The 16,306-nt window shown below is 36.3% G+C and overlaps 1 protein-coding gene across 6 annotated transcripts in view; it reads right to left on the bottom strand.

Moving 5' to 3' along the window:
• The window catches only part of Cnot2 (CCR4-NOT transcription complex subunit 2), a 93,455-nt gene that overhangs the window by 53,239 nt on the left and 23,910 nt on the right, over positions 1-16,306 (bottom strand). For 2 of the 6 annotated variants that reach the window (XM_048418560.3, XM_085683343.2), the window contains exon 2: positions 7,289-7,431. The exons of 1 other annotated variant lie outside the window; for it this stretch is intronic. In XM_048418560.3, the coding sequence (XP_048274517.1) occupies positions 7,289-7,336 (48 nt within the window). In that variant the 5' untranslated portion in view covers positions 7,337-7,431. Of the gene's footprint in view, positions 1-7,288; positions 7,432-16,306 lie in introns of those variants that run through there. 3 more of the 6 variants (XM_048418562.3, XM_048418563.3, XM_048418561.3) reach the window with 2 other exon arrangements.

Raw genomic sequence — 16,306 nt, 5'->3', positions numbered from 1 at the left:
GACAAACCAGGCACAAAATAAAACTAGCTTTTAAATGATTCTTGGTAGGAAAATACAAAAACTACTGAGTATAAGAATAAAAGTTCTGCAACAGTGATGGGTATAAAACTCAACTTGAAAAAAATTAGCTATTTTAATACTAACACCTATATAATATACTCCTTTAATGTACCATTTATAACCACAGATCAAAGTGGTTAGGAGTAAATATGAGTGAATTTAAAGGTCTGTTTAAAAGGTTAAGAAATTGACCTAAAAATATTCCAACACATGAATTCACAGATGGGTAGAAAACTATAAAAGGATCATCCTCTCCAACCAAAAACAAAGTCAATATAATTCCACTCAAACTCGGGGGATTTTCTTAGTTTCAAGTATTTAAAATATCAAAAGTGTGTCAAAAGATCAAGGTTAACAGATAAATACCAAACATAAAGCTATGACAGTGTGAAAACGGAACAGCACTGTACAGCCATGGACAAACTTATCAGAAGACAGAAGTAACAGGTAACGGGGACAGAAAGCCAGGGCAGGACTGACAGTACAGAGAATAGTGGACTCCTAACTCATACTTTATGATTTATTTCAGATAGATTTAAACTTAAACAGGAAAGGCAGAATTTAAAATCTTTAATCTCAATAGGGAAACATATCTCAAATACAATCTCAATGGATTGTGACATTATCGAATGACCAACAAATACTGATCGTATGGATGAAACTCAAAATTGGTATACTCTCAAACATAATCTTCAAAGACCACTTGGGAGTTGACAATTCAAGAAATTAGGAATAATAGTTTATTAAATAGCTTCCATAGCTTCATACAGTCCCCTCTTTTATTATTTTCATCCTATGTTTGGATGAATATCCAAGCTTGTTTTCTGGGGTACCCCCCTGGCTCTGTTCTCCCTCCCATTTTCGCCTGGACCCTACCCTCTTTCCAATGTTTGCTGTCACACACTGCACCATTCTAACTCCTTTTTTTTTTTTTTTTTTTTTTTTTTGAGACAGGGCTTCTCTGTAGCTTTGAAGCCTGTCCTGGAACTAGCTCTTGTAGACCTGGCTAGCCTCGAACTCACAGAGATCCGCCTGCCTCTGCCTCCGAGCCTCCGAGTGCTGGGATTAAAAGCATGCGCCACCATTACCCGGCATCTGACTGCATTCTTTAGAGGTTGAGAGTACTTGGACATTCCTCTCACAGGAGGTAACAGGATCTCTTACAGTCATCATAGAATTTAGCAAAAACTACTTTGATTTCCAACTAGTGAATCATACTAACCAAAAAACATCTGCTGAATACTGAGTGTTTCTATTCAGTGACTGATCAACACTGAATTGTTCTATGTCTTTTTAACTACAAAAACAGATAAACTGGGGCTCCCAAGGATATCATCTTCTCAATTTTATTATAGGCATGCCAATGGATTTTGATTTGGCTATATAGTTGTTTTGTTTTAATATGGGAACTCAGAAAACTCTAAAAACAAATGAAGCTGCAGTCACTGATGCTAGCAGAGACAACTCTTCTTGCTCCTATTATTTTATATGGCTCACACCAATATTTGGATGAGTAATTTCAAATTTAATAATGAATACCTTCCATATTCACAGTTGAGGCAAATAGCTATTTTTTTTTCTCTCTGTAGAAACAGTATTTTTCATGTAAAGGCTAGGGCCTAAATTCCCAAAAGGAGCATACAGTCCCAAAATAAATACAAGGTATGCCACCAGACACTTTTAAATCTTTGGAAAACAACAGTATCTGACACCATTTAAACTACCACTGTAAGACATTAGGCCTAACAGATTCACTTAGCAGAATTTTTTGATTCTAGGGTAAGTTTATAAAACACACACATACTACACCCCAAGACACTGGGTATGCATAAACTATGAGTTTTATTCCAAGGAAACAAGTTCTTCAGAAAACAAATATCATGGGGCAGCTGAGATGGCTCAGGGGGTAGAGACACTTGCTACAAGGCCTGAGTTAAAAAACCAACTCCAACAAGTCATCCTCCGACTTCCACCACGTGGTTTTATACATGTGCACACATGAAACAGGAACACAGAAACAAACACAGTAAGAATAATTAAAGAAAACAAACCTTGATGTCATTTTATGACTTCAGAAGAAAAATGTTTGCATGTAACACAAAGGAAGGCTAGATAATCTAACAGTGAGCCAACCACTGAGAAACTTGGGAGCTCATTTAACCTGGTATTAGTTGGCCACAGAAACATGGAAAAGAGGAGACAGAAGGTCAAATAAAATACCAAGCTTTACTTTTAAAATTTTATAAACTCCAAGTGACTTCGGCTGCTGAAACTCTGACTGTGGCACATACTACACTGCTATACTATTACTATTACTATGACTATTATTCTGCACCACTTCTGTCAGCAGCTGTACCATGCAAAAGAACCAAATATAGAAAGTCATCATTTCGAGTTTTTAGCCTACTCTATTGCTTTGCATCTCTGTCTAGGGACAATAGTTAGGGCCCTTTGTTGTCAAAATTTTCAAGAGCAAAAAGAAAACTGCGACCCAGTTCACTAGATTTAGTCTTTTTTTAATTAATTTTTTTCCATCTGCTTACCTTTATTCTATACCAAATAGTAACAACGACTACCATCATTACTCTACCCACTAGGTCTACTGACAAGTTTCAACTATTAAGTACTCATTTAAAAACAATTCCCACATATTTTATTCTATCAAGTGTTCTCTATATTTCTTGTCTATTTTTCATATTTTACATATTTGAAGATGCACAGACATTAGTAGTAACACATTAGAAGGTACCCTGTACAAGCTAACTGGCACAATTAAGACTCTAAGACATCATCAATTAACTTTAAATGCTGAATTATAAAAATGAAAAGGGGTACTTTCACCAGGCATGGTGGCACACACCTTTAATCCCCAGCACTTGGGAGGCAGAGGCAGGAGGATCTCTATGAGTTTGAGCAACTGGTCTAAAGGGCAAGTTCCAGGACAGCTAGGGCTACAGGGCTACACAGAGAGACCCTAATCTAGAAATTCATTCCATGTCTTAGTTATACTTACATTTTGTTGGAGCACAAAATGTTAATCTGTATATAGCGATACCTAAAACTTACCAAGTAGAAATACACCTATCTAACCATTTATGGATTTAATAATTACGTTAACTTGTACTTTATATTACACTGTCAAGGGTTAAGAGTTTAATTTGGGAACGTGTCTGGGGCTTTAGGTAGGCTGAAAGTTCATTTTTCCAACACAAAACAATGGAATTTAAGGCATAATGTCAAAACATACAAAAACTATATACATAATAAAAATACATATAAAAAAGAATGAAACACCAAACTCAAACTAATGATTACTTATGAAACATAAAAAGCAAAAAATGAGATATGGCAATATCTCCATAAGTATAATGAGCAAGCTGAAAATACATACTTGTTAAAAACACAAAGCCCTGAAGAGCAGCAAACTTCACATTTGCACTTTTGTCCTAACAAAGACCACACAGCACAGCACTAAGGAAAAAGCTATGAAGGTGAACTTTCACATTGGACTTTGTGTTTTACTTCCACAATTTTATGTGGGACAAATTATTTTTATTGCTAACAGATAAATGAAAGAAGGTTCTATTATTCATAGTAAAACTCTTGGAACTGCCACTAGCTGATATCTAGCATATTTCCTCATTTTTTCCTTTCAGTTTTTCACTCTAACTTTACTCAAGCAATATGCTGAACATCTCTATAACAGGTGCCAGGCTTAAGTACCGGCAGCACCAAAATAAACAGATACGGTTCCAGTGTTCAAAAAGCATTATTACATACAGAAGAACTGCCTTACACTTTTATACAGTGATAAAAACAACCTAATATGCAAACTTCAGTACAGCAGCCACCAGCAGATGTCTATTTTTAGTATTTAAAATGTGGCTTGCATGGCCGGTAAACTAAAACGTTAATATCATTTAATTTAAATGAGTTTACGTAGCCATTTGTTTCTACTGTCTACAGAACTGAACAGTGAACATATACAGGTAACTTAAGGAAAACAGATGGCTGTTCTGTGCTAAGGTGAACACTAATCTACAAGCACATAAAATTTGAGAGCATAGTAAAAAAATTATAGGACAGGACAGCTTCTAGAAAAATGGAAATCAAATTACTGAATCATGAATAAAGGCTACCAATCCATGAGAGATCCAAATAATTAAAGCCTGGAGCACAAGGCACAAGGTGAGTTAAAGCAGATTTTAATTACTAAATAGACAAACCCAGCAAAGGCAATTGGGCAAGAGGTGCTGAGGGAATAAAAATCATGGAGGAAAAGTCAACTGGATGGCACACTGAGAGCTTGACTATGAGAGAAAGCCACTGGCGAGTCAAAACAGTCATTAAGATGATTTAGACTTGTGTATGCCCATAGCTATGGTGAAATTAGTGTAAATTATACAAGGTAAAATTGTACAAAAAAAAGATTTTAAAAACTGACATAATCTTTATTTTCTTATGAAAGCTTGATAATCCTTCTAAAATCAATGAACTATGAACCATTTAAATAAGCTGCTTTCCTAAACTAATTTATTTATGCAAACAAACTTCATGTACTATATTTAAATACCTAACTGGGTTTATTGACCAAACATACAAAGTAGATACTACTACAAAAATCAGTACTTTAACACACATGTATCTGAAAGTCATTATAAGGACTATATGGAAATGAGAATTAGAGAAATAGTCTTGTTAATCTCAAATACTGGGCTATTATCAGGATGCTTAAAGAATCAAACAAATTCCAAAACCAAAAACTCTCAAATAAATGAAAAGTTATACAAACACAAAAAGTCTACTTTAACAATGAAAACAACAAAATTTCTATAAAGTAAAGATGCATAAGCTCCAATGTGGTTCCATGTAGACCACACAAACTTCTAAGGGCGACTAAAACAACAACGTTTACTTTGGTGATTCAATGTTTTGTGATTGCCCAATAAGATCTTAATAAATCCATCCTGGTGCTAGATACAAAACCATGCTTCCATGCATAGGTTCTTTCCAGGGAGGATTCAAAACAAAAGAATTTTACAAATCAGACTTACACAGCTATTTCTAAAGTCGTTTCAATGTACACTGGACAACACTGTATAGCAATAAAAGGCAAACAGGAAAATATATCCAGCTGGCAAAAGTCTAAGAATACATTTTCTAGGCAAGCTTAAAAACTTGTATTATTTGCAAATTATGTGGAATAAAGTACTTTTAGAATAGTATAGGAAGAAATAAGGAATGTTTTCATGTGCAAAATATAATTTGCTTTATTCCTTTTATAAGTATAAATTCTGGAATTTTATATGAATATGGTTCCACGACGCAAATCAGCTGTAAGGTGTAAAATCAAAAGTTCTATATTCACTTTGCAAAGAGGAAGTAAGCACCTCAATGCTACATAATTACACTATTCTTCATGTAATTTAACAAAACCTAACAAAAGATGAAAAGTGTGGAGGGCCGGACCACATTCTCCATTGTTTTTAGGAACAAAGGTAGAGATTGACCTCTGTGACCCCAAGGTGTGGCGGCACACGCCTTTAGTCCTGATGCCTGGGCGGCAGAGGCAGATTGACCTTTGTGACCTCAAGGCGTGGTAGTATACGCCTTTGGTCCCAATGCCTGGGAGGCAGAGACAAGCAGATCTCTGTGAGTTTAAGGTGATGTAGCACAAGCCTTTAATTCCAGTGCATGTGCTTTGTAACTCTCTACCGCTGTGTCCCTGCCTATTCCCGAGGCATCATCTGGGATAATGGGCAGTGGACCTATCCAAGAGTGACATGTCAGAAGCGAGGACTGTTTCCTTTATAAGGGCTGGGTTCCCCTCATTCGGGGTCTCCGCCATGTAAGCTGGTGCTCTCCCTCTCAAGAGGCATTAAAGCTTTACTGCAGAAATATCCTAAGTGCCCCGCGTCGTTCTTGCTGGCGAGACCGTAGCGCGGGACAGAAAAGTCCAACAAGTGTGACCAATCAAAATCTTCCACACTGTTGAAGGTGGTTTCAAGGCAGGATGAACTAGCTACATACAAGTACAAATAATTAGCAAAGTCTAGTAAGGTCTAGGAGGACAAATCAGAAAAGGAGGCCATGGAAGACCTGACTCAGAGTAGTCTCAGCTCACTCTGTTTATTAACATAGTAACAATCGGGCCACAATCTTCACCTCTCAAGTTAGGTGAAAACTCTAGGTTAGATACAGAAGCGTTCTTTTACTGGAGGTAGTGCTCCAAATCAGAAGCCAAGGCTTTTAATCAAAGGCTCTTTGCTGACACATACAATAAAAACTCACTTTCAGCCTTCTCCAGCGTTCACCTGACTCAAAGCAGGGAACAAAGAATTAGTTTCCTGAAACAAATGACTGATGCGAGAGTGAGTGGCTGTCCAAAGCCCGTTTATCCACTGACTCCTGAGCTGAGGCGGAGCCAAGGGCTGTGGATACGTATCTGTACAGGACACCGAACAGCTCACTCTACATGAACTTTACTCAGTATTTAACAATACTTCACATTTCATACTGGATCCACTATCGGAAAAAATAAAACAAGTTTCCATTTAAAACTTAACTCAAAACACTATTCTTTAAAAAAAACAAATCAGTTCAATAACACTATCTTTAAATTTCGCCTTCTTTGAAAGAGCAGGATGAACAGCAATATTACAAGTCCATTATCTTTTCAGCATCCCGGCATAATTATATGAAGGATGGAAGTGTTAAATCAGTAAGGAAACGAGAATATGATGTTGTAAGAGCAGCAAATTAGTGACAAATAAAACAGGATCTGGGTCATCATACATTCCTAGATTTCATTTGTATTTTTTCTACAACTTTCCCAATGCTGTCTACATTTCACTAACACTCTAGTATACAAAATATAACCCCTAGCTTACATTTCATTCTTTCAGAATCATGCATACAAATAGTACTTTATCAACTACTGTTTTTGAATTCAGTCATAAAATCATATACTATAGATCAAATAGTCCTAAATCTTGGCATTTATGTCAGAAAAACTTGTTCTGGTACTAAATATACATTATAAACATGCTTTACTTTGGAAAATGTTCAGTTATTTCAGCCGTCAATTTTATTATATAATTTTCAAACTTACAACAAATTTTTCAGGAGGTGTATTTACTGTAATCAGCTAGTTCCAGTTAAATATTAGATGAACACAGTTCAAGTAGTCATATGACAAATACAGAAAGGGGAAGGAAAAAAGTCTTACCTGGTAGTTTCTTTTCTCAGATAATGTATGTCCATCAGTCCTCACCATAGAGTCGTGTCCTTTCCTCACAGTACTGGAGGCAATCAAATAGAACTGTCACTCAAGGGTCGTGTCACAGGAAGGACCGCCCACCAGTTCTCCCTCTAGAGTGGAATTATCCAAAAGCCATCAAAATTACTAACATGTAAATACATATAACATTAACAAAAACATTCAACTTAATATACAAAATGCAAAGAGAACCAAAAGTAGCTGTCTTACATCTAGCCCCCCTTTCCTTGTGAATATTTAAAGGAGGCGACTGAGCACTAGAATCTGAAGTAGAGACTGTCCAATATAAAAATTTCCGCTCACACCTACTCCCATTATTATGCCAATCATCATACATTACACACAAGGAAGAAACTTAAAAGAGAAAACAAAGATGATGGAAAAGAAAAAAAAAAAAACCAACTAACCCCTAACATTTTTTAGGTCCTAAATGATCTCTGGTTATTCTACGAATATTCAGTTAATTCCGATTCTGTTATTTAACTAGATGTTCCAATGCCTATATTTCAATGTTAGTAATGTAAGGTATTTATACATTGACTCATATCACCCACAAAGCTTATTGTCACATTGTAAAATGTAAACACATCATATTTTTAAGACAACTGTTAGGTTAAAAATCCACTCCAATGTTCTATCAACGTCAACTCCAGTGATGAAGAACAAATGCCTGCCTTTCAGTCCCCCTATTCTATACACACTGCAACAGAGTTCACTCTTTGGCATGGAAGAGGAGTTAATGAGACTCAGCTCTTAACCTGGGTATACACTCTACATGTCAGATTTAAAAAAGAAATTGAAACTGATGTAAGAATTATCACAAATATTATTTTAAAAATAGAATGAAATCCAAAGTCCAAAGATATGCATATGATACATTTTCAGGACAAGTAGCTTTAGTCATGTAAAACATTTACTCTTATATACTACTTAGAAAGTAGTATATATAGTTACTGAACTAATAATGTTACTATCCATTATGATTTTGCATTCAAATTTAAAGAAACTTGTATTTACTATCATATGAAATGTACAGTAGGCCGAGATAATAAAAACAGTTAATCTATAATCCATAAATAAGGTGAGGACTAGGGACATGACTCCGTGGACAAAGTGCCTTGCCAGCATCAGGACTGTTTCCATCCGGAGAACCCTGTACCAATCTGGGGTGAAGGAGGGGCAGACAGGCAGATCCCTGAAGCTCACTGGCCTGCTAACTAGCATATCCTAATCAATGTGCTTCAGGTTCAGTGAGAGGGCAACTCCAACTGAGAAAGGACACCTTCCGTATCCACACACCAATTCTATTATACACACATACACTAACACCACACACACAGTCTTTGCATTTTTATATAGTTTTAAATTATAGATGTGCATATACATATGTCTGCGTATACATATGTCTGCGTATAGGTTTGTGTTCATGGGAACAGTGCCCAAGAGGCCAGAAGAGGGTGCTGGGTCCCCTGGAGCAGGAGTTACAGGTAGTTCTGAGCCATGTGATGTGGGTGCTAAGAACCAAATCCAAGTCCTCTGAAAGAGCAGTACGCACTTGTAACTATGAGCCATTTCCCAAGACCCATAATTTAAAAACAACAAACCCAAATTAGTATTATTAAAAAGGGCAAATACAAAGGTTTAAATATGTATCCATAACCTCTAAAACACAATTTGTTAAGAGGATAATTTTTAAATGAAAACTAACATTATTGAACAATGTTCTACAAAGAACTGATAAAATAAAATCAATCTCCTAGCTCCTACTGCCTACATAAAAAAAAAAAATGGTGAGGTTGCAGAACCTATGTTTTACTCAGTTTTGCCAATCATACACAGGATATGCTGGACTTAAATACTTCAAGATGCCCAACTCTATGCAAAAGTGTAAATGTTCACTAGAAACTTTGTATGTGTTTTTAGAATAATACGAAGTTTTTAAAACTCATTATATAGTTACTGCTATAAATGCTATCATTTAAACTGCTTACATTTATCATTTAATTCATGTCACGCTTGAGATTGAACAACAGAGTCTTGCAAATGCCAGGTAAGCACTCTACCATGGTGCTATATTTCTGAATCAGGAACTGGGGTATTTTAAAGGAGAAACTACCAAGCAAACTGATGTCCCATAACAATAATATGACACATATTTGGATTGCCAGCCACCAAAATAAACGAATAAATTGATAAATTAATCATATAGCTCCTAAATGGCAATCTTGTTTTAATATTAGGGTATAATAGTATTAATAAAGTTCTTTGATAGGATCTACCTTAATGTATTCATGCCAACTGAATTCAGCGGACAATAGTCTAAAGTTTGAGTGACTATGTTATAGAATTAGAATTTCTTCCTCTTTGAATATATTGTGTAAAATTCCACTTAGTACACTTTCATATTATATAAATTTTATGAAGAGATACATTTAAATCTAAAAATAACAAGGTAATATTTAATACCTTAATGCCACACAACTTTAACAGCACATACTAATTATACAAAAAAGATATTAGGAGTAAAATTTTATGTACTAATAATTTAATAATAAAAATTAACATTTCATCATGACAGATTTTAGTATGAAGGGAAATTTTATTTACTTTTTGCTTTCTTCTATATTCATTTCAAGATTCTAACCAGGAAGACTAATATCTTCTATTAAAGGAGCATTATCTCTTAATAAACAAAAGGAGAAAAAAATTAAAGGTACTTTTTATATTCTTCTGAGCCAAGTATGAAAAATAAGCATCCGTCACCACTACCTTCACCCTATGTTACATTAAATAAAACAAAGAATAATGCAATGCGGTGATAATTCACATCAGGAGAACGAAATGAGGTGCAATAAATGAAGGGGGACATTACATAATGTATCTAAGGTTGTCTGTGGAAAGAAGAAAAAGAGCAATCAGGAATAAGCAAGTCATTTTCCCCCAAAACACGTTTATACACAGTTTTCCCACAAAGTCCTACAAATAGTTAAGTTACAAAACTATGTTTTTTCCCAAAATACAATGAAATTTTCTATTAAGCAGAGCTATGTTCCATGAAAGAGAAAAAGAGAAACTAGCTTTATTCATCCAAGAAAACTGTATGAAACTAGTTCTGCTATATAAGCACCAGTCATTTCAGGATATTAAGGAAGCAGAACAAATGAAGTGAGCACTCCCAGACCATTGTAGGAAGGACTCTGAGAATGACAGGATGGCAGAGTGGAAGCCAATCAGAGTTCAAGGTTCTTAACAGTCCAAACAAGTTCCAAGTCACAAAGAGGAAAGAAACAAGGTAACGAAGATTAGCAGAGCAAACAGACAGAAGGCTACAGAAATGAAGAACTCCAATGAACTGAACAGATAATTCCCATTAAGGTTTAAGCTGAGTAATGATTTGTATCTGAATATGAAAATGTCTACAGAAAAGTATTCTGAAAACTTATGAGTAGTGAAAGCAATCCTCAAAGCTCATGTTCAGGCAACCAGAGCAGAGAAGGTAATGAAGAAAAGCCTCAGCTAGCAAATAAAAGAAGCTTTAGAAAAAGACTGTGGAGGACCTTAAGAAAGCCCCAAACCAAGCTCAGAAAAGACTAGCTTGATTTCTAAGTAGCAGAACTGCACCCGCAAACAATCCCAACCACAGAACATAAACCAACCCGACGTACTTGCAAAAAAGAATCCAACAGTAAGGATGTAACACTTACCAAAAGCAGGAACTCATAAAAAGTTGAAATATAGAAATGAAAGAAAATTCAGCAAGTGGATAAATGGTGGAATTACTAGGCAAAGATGTTAAAGCAGGTATCATTAAGTATGTTCTAGACTTTCATGATAATGCAAGGTTTGCCTGGCAGGAGTACAAATACTTGACAGAAACTCACAGTATCACAGTCCAGCAGGACTGATGAGGAGTGGTAAAGCAGACTCTGTCAAAAAGTAGGAAGGCCAGAGCAAGACACACACTCGGAAGACTGGCTCCCGTGAGGGCTACTGCTTCCTCCAAACAGTTTCCCCTCCCCTCTCACTATTCACCTTGGATCCACCAGTGGATTAACAGCTATGGAAGAACCTTAATAAACTGATCATCTCAGGAAATGATATCACATGGTTCTCAAAGATAGGAGGAAGCTATACTTTACCAACCTCCTAGGATTCTTGAAGCAATCAGGGTGACAATCAAACAAGGTTTGTCAGCACAAACAAATTTCTTTATAGTTACAATTTTCATCCCTTTTTCTTGGATGATCTGGTGACAGATTATCATTAAATGATAAAAACACACCAAAAACTGACTACATACATACAACTGGTAAAACCCAAGCTAGGTCAACAAACGAATTATGACAATTTCTGGTATCAATATGGACTGCAATTATGTAAATACATACCTTTGGGGAAAGCTAGGATATAATCACATGGAACACCACTGAGTTTATGATCAGAGTTTACAAGTTTAAGGCTCAGTACGATTTTCTAAAAAGTCAAATGTAAAGGAAAATACAATTGGGTAAGTAGCGGATTATTTGCAACAAAGATAAGTTTGATGAACTTGAAGACACAGAGGGGGAAAAAAAAAACAAAACCAAAATTAAGCCCAGTGAGAAAAGGAACCAGAAAAACACCAGAACTGAAGGGAGAGTAAACTGTGTGCACTATGAATCATCCACTAAGTCCGTACCAGCAGGCTAACATTAACTACTGCTGCAGGAAGAATAAGAAAGATAAAATCATCTTTTTTAAGCTTGAAAAGAAAGACTTATAAACTCAGAGTCAAGTTCAAAAGTTTCCAGAGCGAGTAACAGTAAATCATCGTAGTATTTCTAAATAAAATTGCAGAGAAAGTATTAAAGACTCCTAAAGCGTGGGGAGTTCTTCTCATTAAGAGCAATGCAAATCAGGTGAGAGTAACTCCACCCATGCCCATCTCCAGGGGACCACTCAGGTCTTCCCTCCAAACTTCCATGACCACGACAGGACCAATGCTTTATTCCAGCCCCAAACCCCAATAGGCATTTCCTGGAAACCTGCAGGCCCCTACCTTCACCTCTCCCTCCATTCTCACCCCAGCTCGGCAGTAGACCTGCTGTGGCTTCTCCTCACACTCTCTTCATTCCCAGGGGACTAAGCACATCCTGATGAACACCTTGCTTTCCTCCTTCCTGTGACCCTCTCAATCTCCTCCTCACCCCCTAGCCCATTCCTGTCAGCTTCAATACCTAGAAACACATTTTACCTGGAACCCCCAGAGGCCACACCTAGCAGCATCCCATAAAAATACCTGAAAACACACAGTCAACACATTCTCCTAAAACCTAGAGGACAACAGAAACCACCTACCAGACAGACAAGACCAGATATCAATACCCAGAATTACAACCTTCCAAATCAAGATGCCTAGATACCAATGTAAAAACAGTAACAGACAGGACAAAATGCCTCCACTAGAGCCCAGCAACAACATCACAGCAAGCCCTGAGTATTTCAGCATAGCTGAGCACGAGACAAAGAATTTACTTAAAACAGCCTTTATGAATGAGATAGAGGTTCTTAAAGAGGAAATGAATAAATCCTCTAAACAAATCTACAAAAGCACAAACAGTGAAAGAAAACAAAACAGTTTAGGAACTGAAAGTAGAAATTCAGGCACAAAACATCCAAGGTATATGGGACATTATGAAAAGACCAAGTCAAAGAGTAATAGGAATACAGGAAAGAGAAGAAACCCAGGTGGAAAAAAAAAAGAGAGAAAATATTTTCACAAGAATCACAGAAGAAAATCTCCCTAATCTAAAGGACATAGGTATCAAAGTACAAGAACAGAAAAGAAAATCCTAAAATTCTTAAAAAAAGAAAACACTAAACTTACAGAACACAGAAAAACTATTAAAAGCTGTAATGGTTTTGAAAAGGTAACATAAAAAGGCAGACTTAACACTTCTCAATGAATTCTAACATCTAGAAGGATGTTCTACAAACTGTCAAAGACCACAGCTGCCAACTGACTACTATACCCAGCAAAACTTTCAATTACAATAGATGAAGAAAATAAAGGCATTCCAATATTAAAAAAAAAAATTAACCACACACCCAGGGAGTAAATAATCCCAGACAAATCAAAATCAAGAGGGAAATGCACACACTCATGAACACATCACCACTTCAACAACAACAAACAGGAATCAACAATCACTGCCAATAAGGTATCTCTCAACATCAATTCTCCCCCCAAACGAGGGGGGGCCACAAACTAACAAAACAGATGTGTAAACATGATTCACTCATTCCTCTGCTGCATTCAAGAAACACACTAACATCAATGGCAGACATCGCCTCTGGGTAAAAGGTTGGGGAAAAAAAAATTCCAAACAAATAGATCTAAGAAGCAAGCTTTACTATCTGACAAAACTGACTTCAAACCAAAACTAATCAAAAGGCACAGGGTAGAACACTACATACTCATCAAATGAAAAATCTGCCAAGAGGACATTGTAAATCTTAACATCTCTGCACCAAACAAGGGCAACAAGTTCATACAAGAAACATTACTACAGTCTATATCACACATTGATCCTTACACACCAATAGTAGGTATCTCAATATCCCACTCTCACTAATAAACAGGTCATCCAGATAAAAACTAAACAGAAATGCTTGAAGTTAACTAATATTATAAACTAAATGAACCTAACAAATATTTTCAGAACATTTCACACAAAATGATTTCACTTTCTTCTCACCTCATGGAACTTTCTCCAAAATTTACCACACAAGTCTCAACAGACACAGAAAAACTGAAATATCACCCTGCATCCTACTTGACCAACACCAACTAAATCAACAGAAACAACAGAAAGCTTACAAACCCATGGACACTGAACAAGGCACTACGGAATAAATTACTGGTCACGCAAAAATTAGGAAAAAAATTAAAGACTTTCTTGAATTGAATGAAAATGAATACACAAATACCCAAGCTTATGGGACACTATAAAGGCAGTTCTAAGAGGCAAGTTTACAGCACACTAAGATGGAAGGAAGGAAGGAAAGGAGAGGGAGGAAGAGAGGAAAAGAGAAAGGAAGGGAGGGAGAAAGAAAAGAAAAAACTGAAGAGCTCTCATACTAATAACTTAACAACAAACCCAGGGATGAAATATATATAGATATATATAGATATATATATCTCCAAATTAACAAAACTAGACATGAAAAGGAGGACTTAACAACAGACACCAGGACTGAAGAGATGGCTCAGCGGTTAAAAGCACTGGCTGCTCTTCCAGAGATCCTGAGTTCAATTTCCAGCAATCACATGGTGGTTCACAACCATCTGTAATGAGACCTGGTGCCCTCTTCTGGCCTGCAGACAAACATGCAGGTAGAACTTGCATATATAATAAATAAATAAATCTTTGAAAAAATACAAATAATCATAAGAACATACTTTAATCAGAAAATAAATGAATAACTATTAGAAATAAATGGATAATCAAATCAGAAAATAAATGAATAACTATCTCAATACCCCTTACCAAAGTTAGATCAAAGTCAGCTAAGCGATGTAAACAGACCTATAGCTTCTAGTCAAAGAGAAGCAGGCATTATAAGTCTCTCAATGAAAAACATCCAAGGGCAAGATAGTTTTGGCACAGAATTCTACCAGACTTTCTAAGAATTTTTAATGCTAATACTTCTCAAATTATTCCACAAAATGAAAACAAAAGCAACACACCATGATTCTCAAACCACATAAAGCCCAAACAAAGAAAATTACAAACATAAATGCAAAACTGAAAAAGACACTTAATTATGCCAATAATATGATATGCTGGAAAAGCAAAAATGTAAAGTTAAACAAATAAAATTTTCTTCACTGGCCTTAATTCACAAAATTGTTAAAGTGACTCAGAAAAGTAGACACTGATAGATGATTTTCCCAATACTACTTTTTCTCCTACTACAGTGCTCAATAATATTTCAAATAATTGGAAGTTTGGAGGCAGTAGCTAAAATATCTGTAATTCAATCATCACTATACACTCAAAAGTTAAAAGTTGCATGTAATGAGGTTAATTAGTTGAACCAGTTAGCTAATGTTGGTTTTGTTATTGTTGTTTGCTTTTTTAATTCAGTGAAAATATATTCTGGATTAGCTATTAATTAGAACCAAGCAAAAGATCTGACCAGTTTCACTGAAACCAAATAATAGCCAAAGTAAATGCATTTAGACAAATAAAACATACGTAACTATATTCTAAATGCTTGGCTTCATACCCATAGGTAAGTGCAGCTCTCACCTGTCACCAAACAAGTTATCCCCCACCCAAGACTGAAACACAACTAACCAAATGCTGGAAACAATTAGCTGTGGGACGTCCAGAGGCAAAGGATAGATATACAGAGCCTGCACAATCCTATATAAGGCTAGGAAAACATAAAGGAAAGAAGGAGAGAGCCAGAGGATGAGGACTGCATCTTCTAGCTATGACAGGAGAGGTTCATCCTTGGAATCTCAAAGATAGGGCTGCTTAAAGACTGAACTACGGCACCACTAGCTGACTTGACATGTTAACATGGACGGGAGAAATGACATAGAGCCCACCCACAGATGAAGAGCTACAGGCAATTAAAAACCTAAAGTTTGTGAAATTACGGAACTATGCTAGTAACAGTGTTTTCCTTAATAGGCTCCAAAAATGTTTGTATGTCAAGCACAGTGGCACAAGCACCCCAGTATTCAGGAAGATGAGACAAGACAGAATGAAAGGCCATGCTTGATGACAAAGCGAGTCTAGGGCCAGCTTTCACTCCCTTAGGGTAAGAACCTGACAAATGGAACCTGAAGGAGAAAAGGTTGTCTGCTTACAAGTCTAGGCCGCAGTTCATCTTGGCAGGGAAACCACAGTGGCTGGGGCTTCCGAGAACTGGTCACATTCATCCACTAGAGAGTGAACTGGAAGGCATGCATGC

The sequence above is a fragment of the Myodes glareolus genome, chromosome 26, assembly GCF_982192425.1.
Source record: "Myodes glareolus chromosome 26, mMyoGla1.1, whole genome shotgun sequence".
NCBI lineage: Eukaryota > Metazoa > Chordata > Mammalia > Rodentia > Cricetidae > Myodes > Myodes glareolus.
This window is presented reverse-complemented; position numbering and strand designations above follow the sequence as displayed.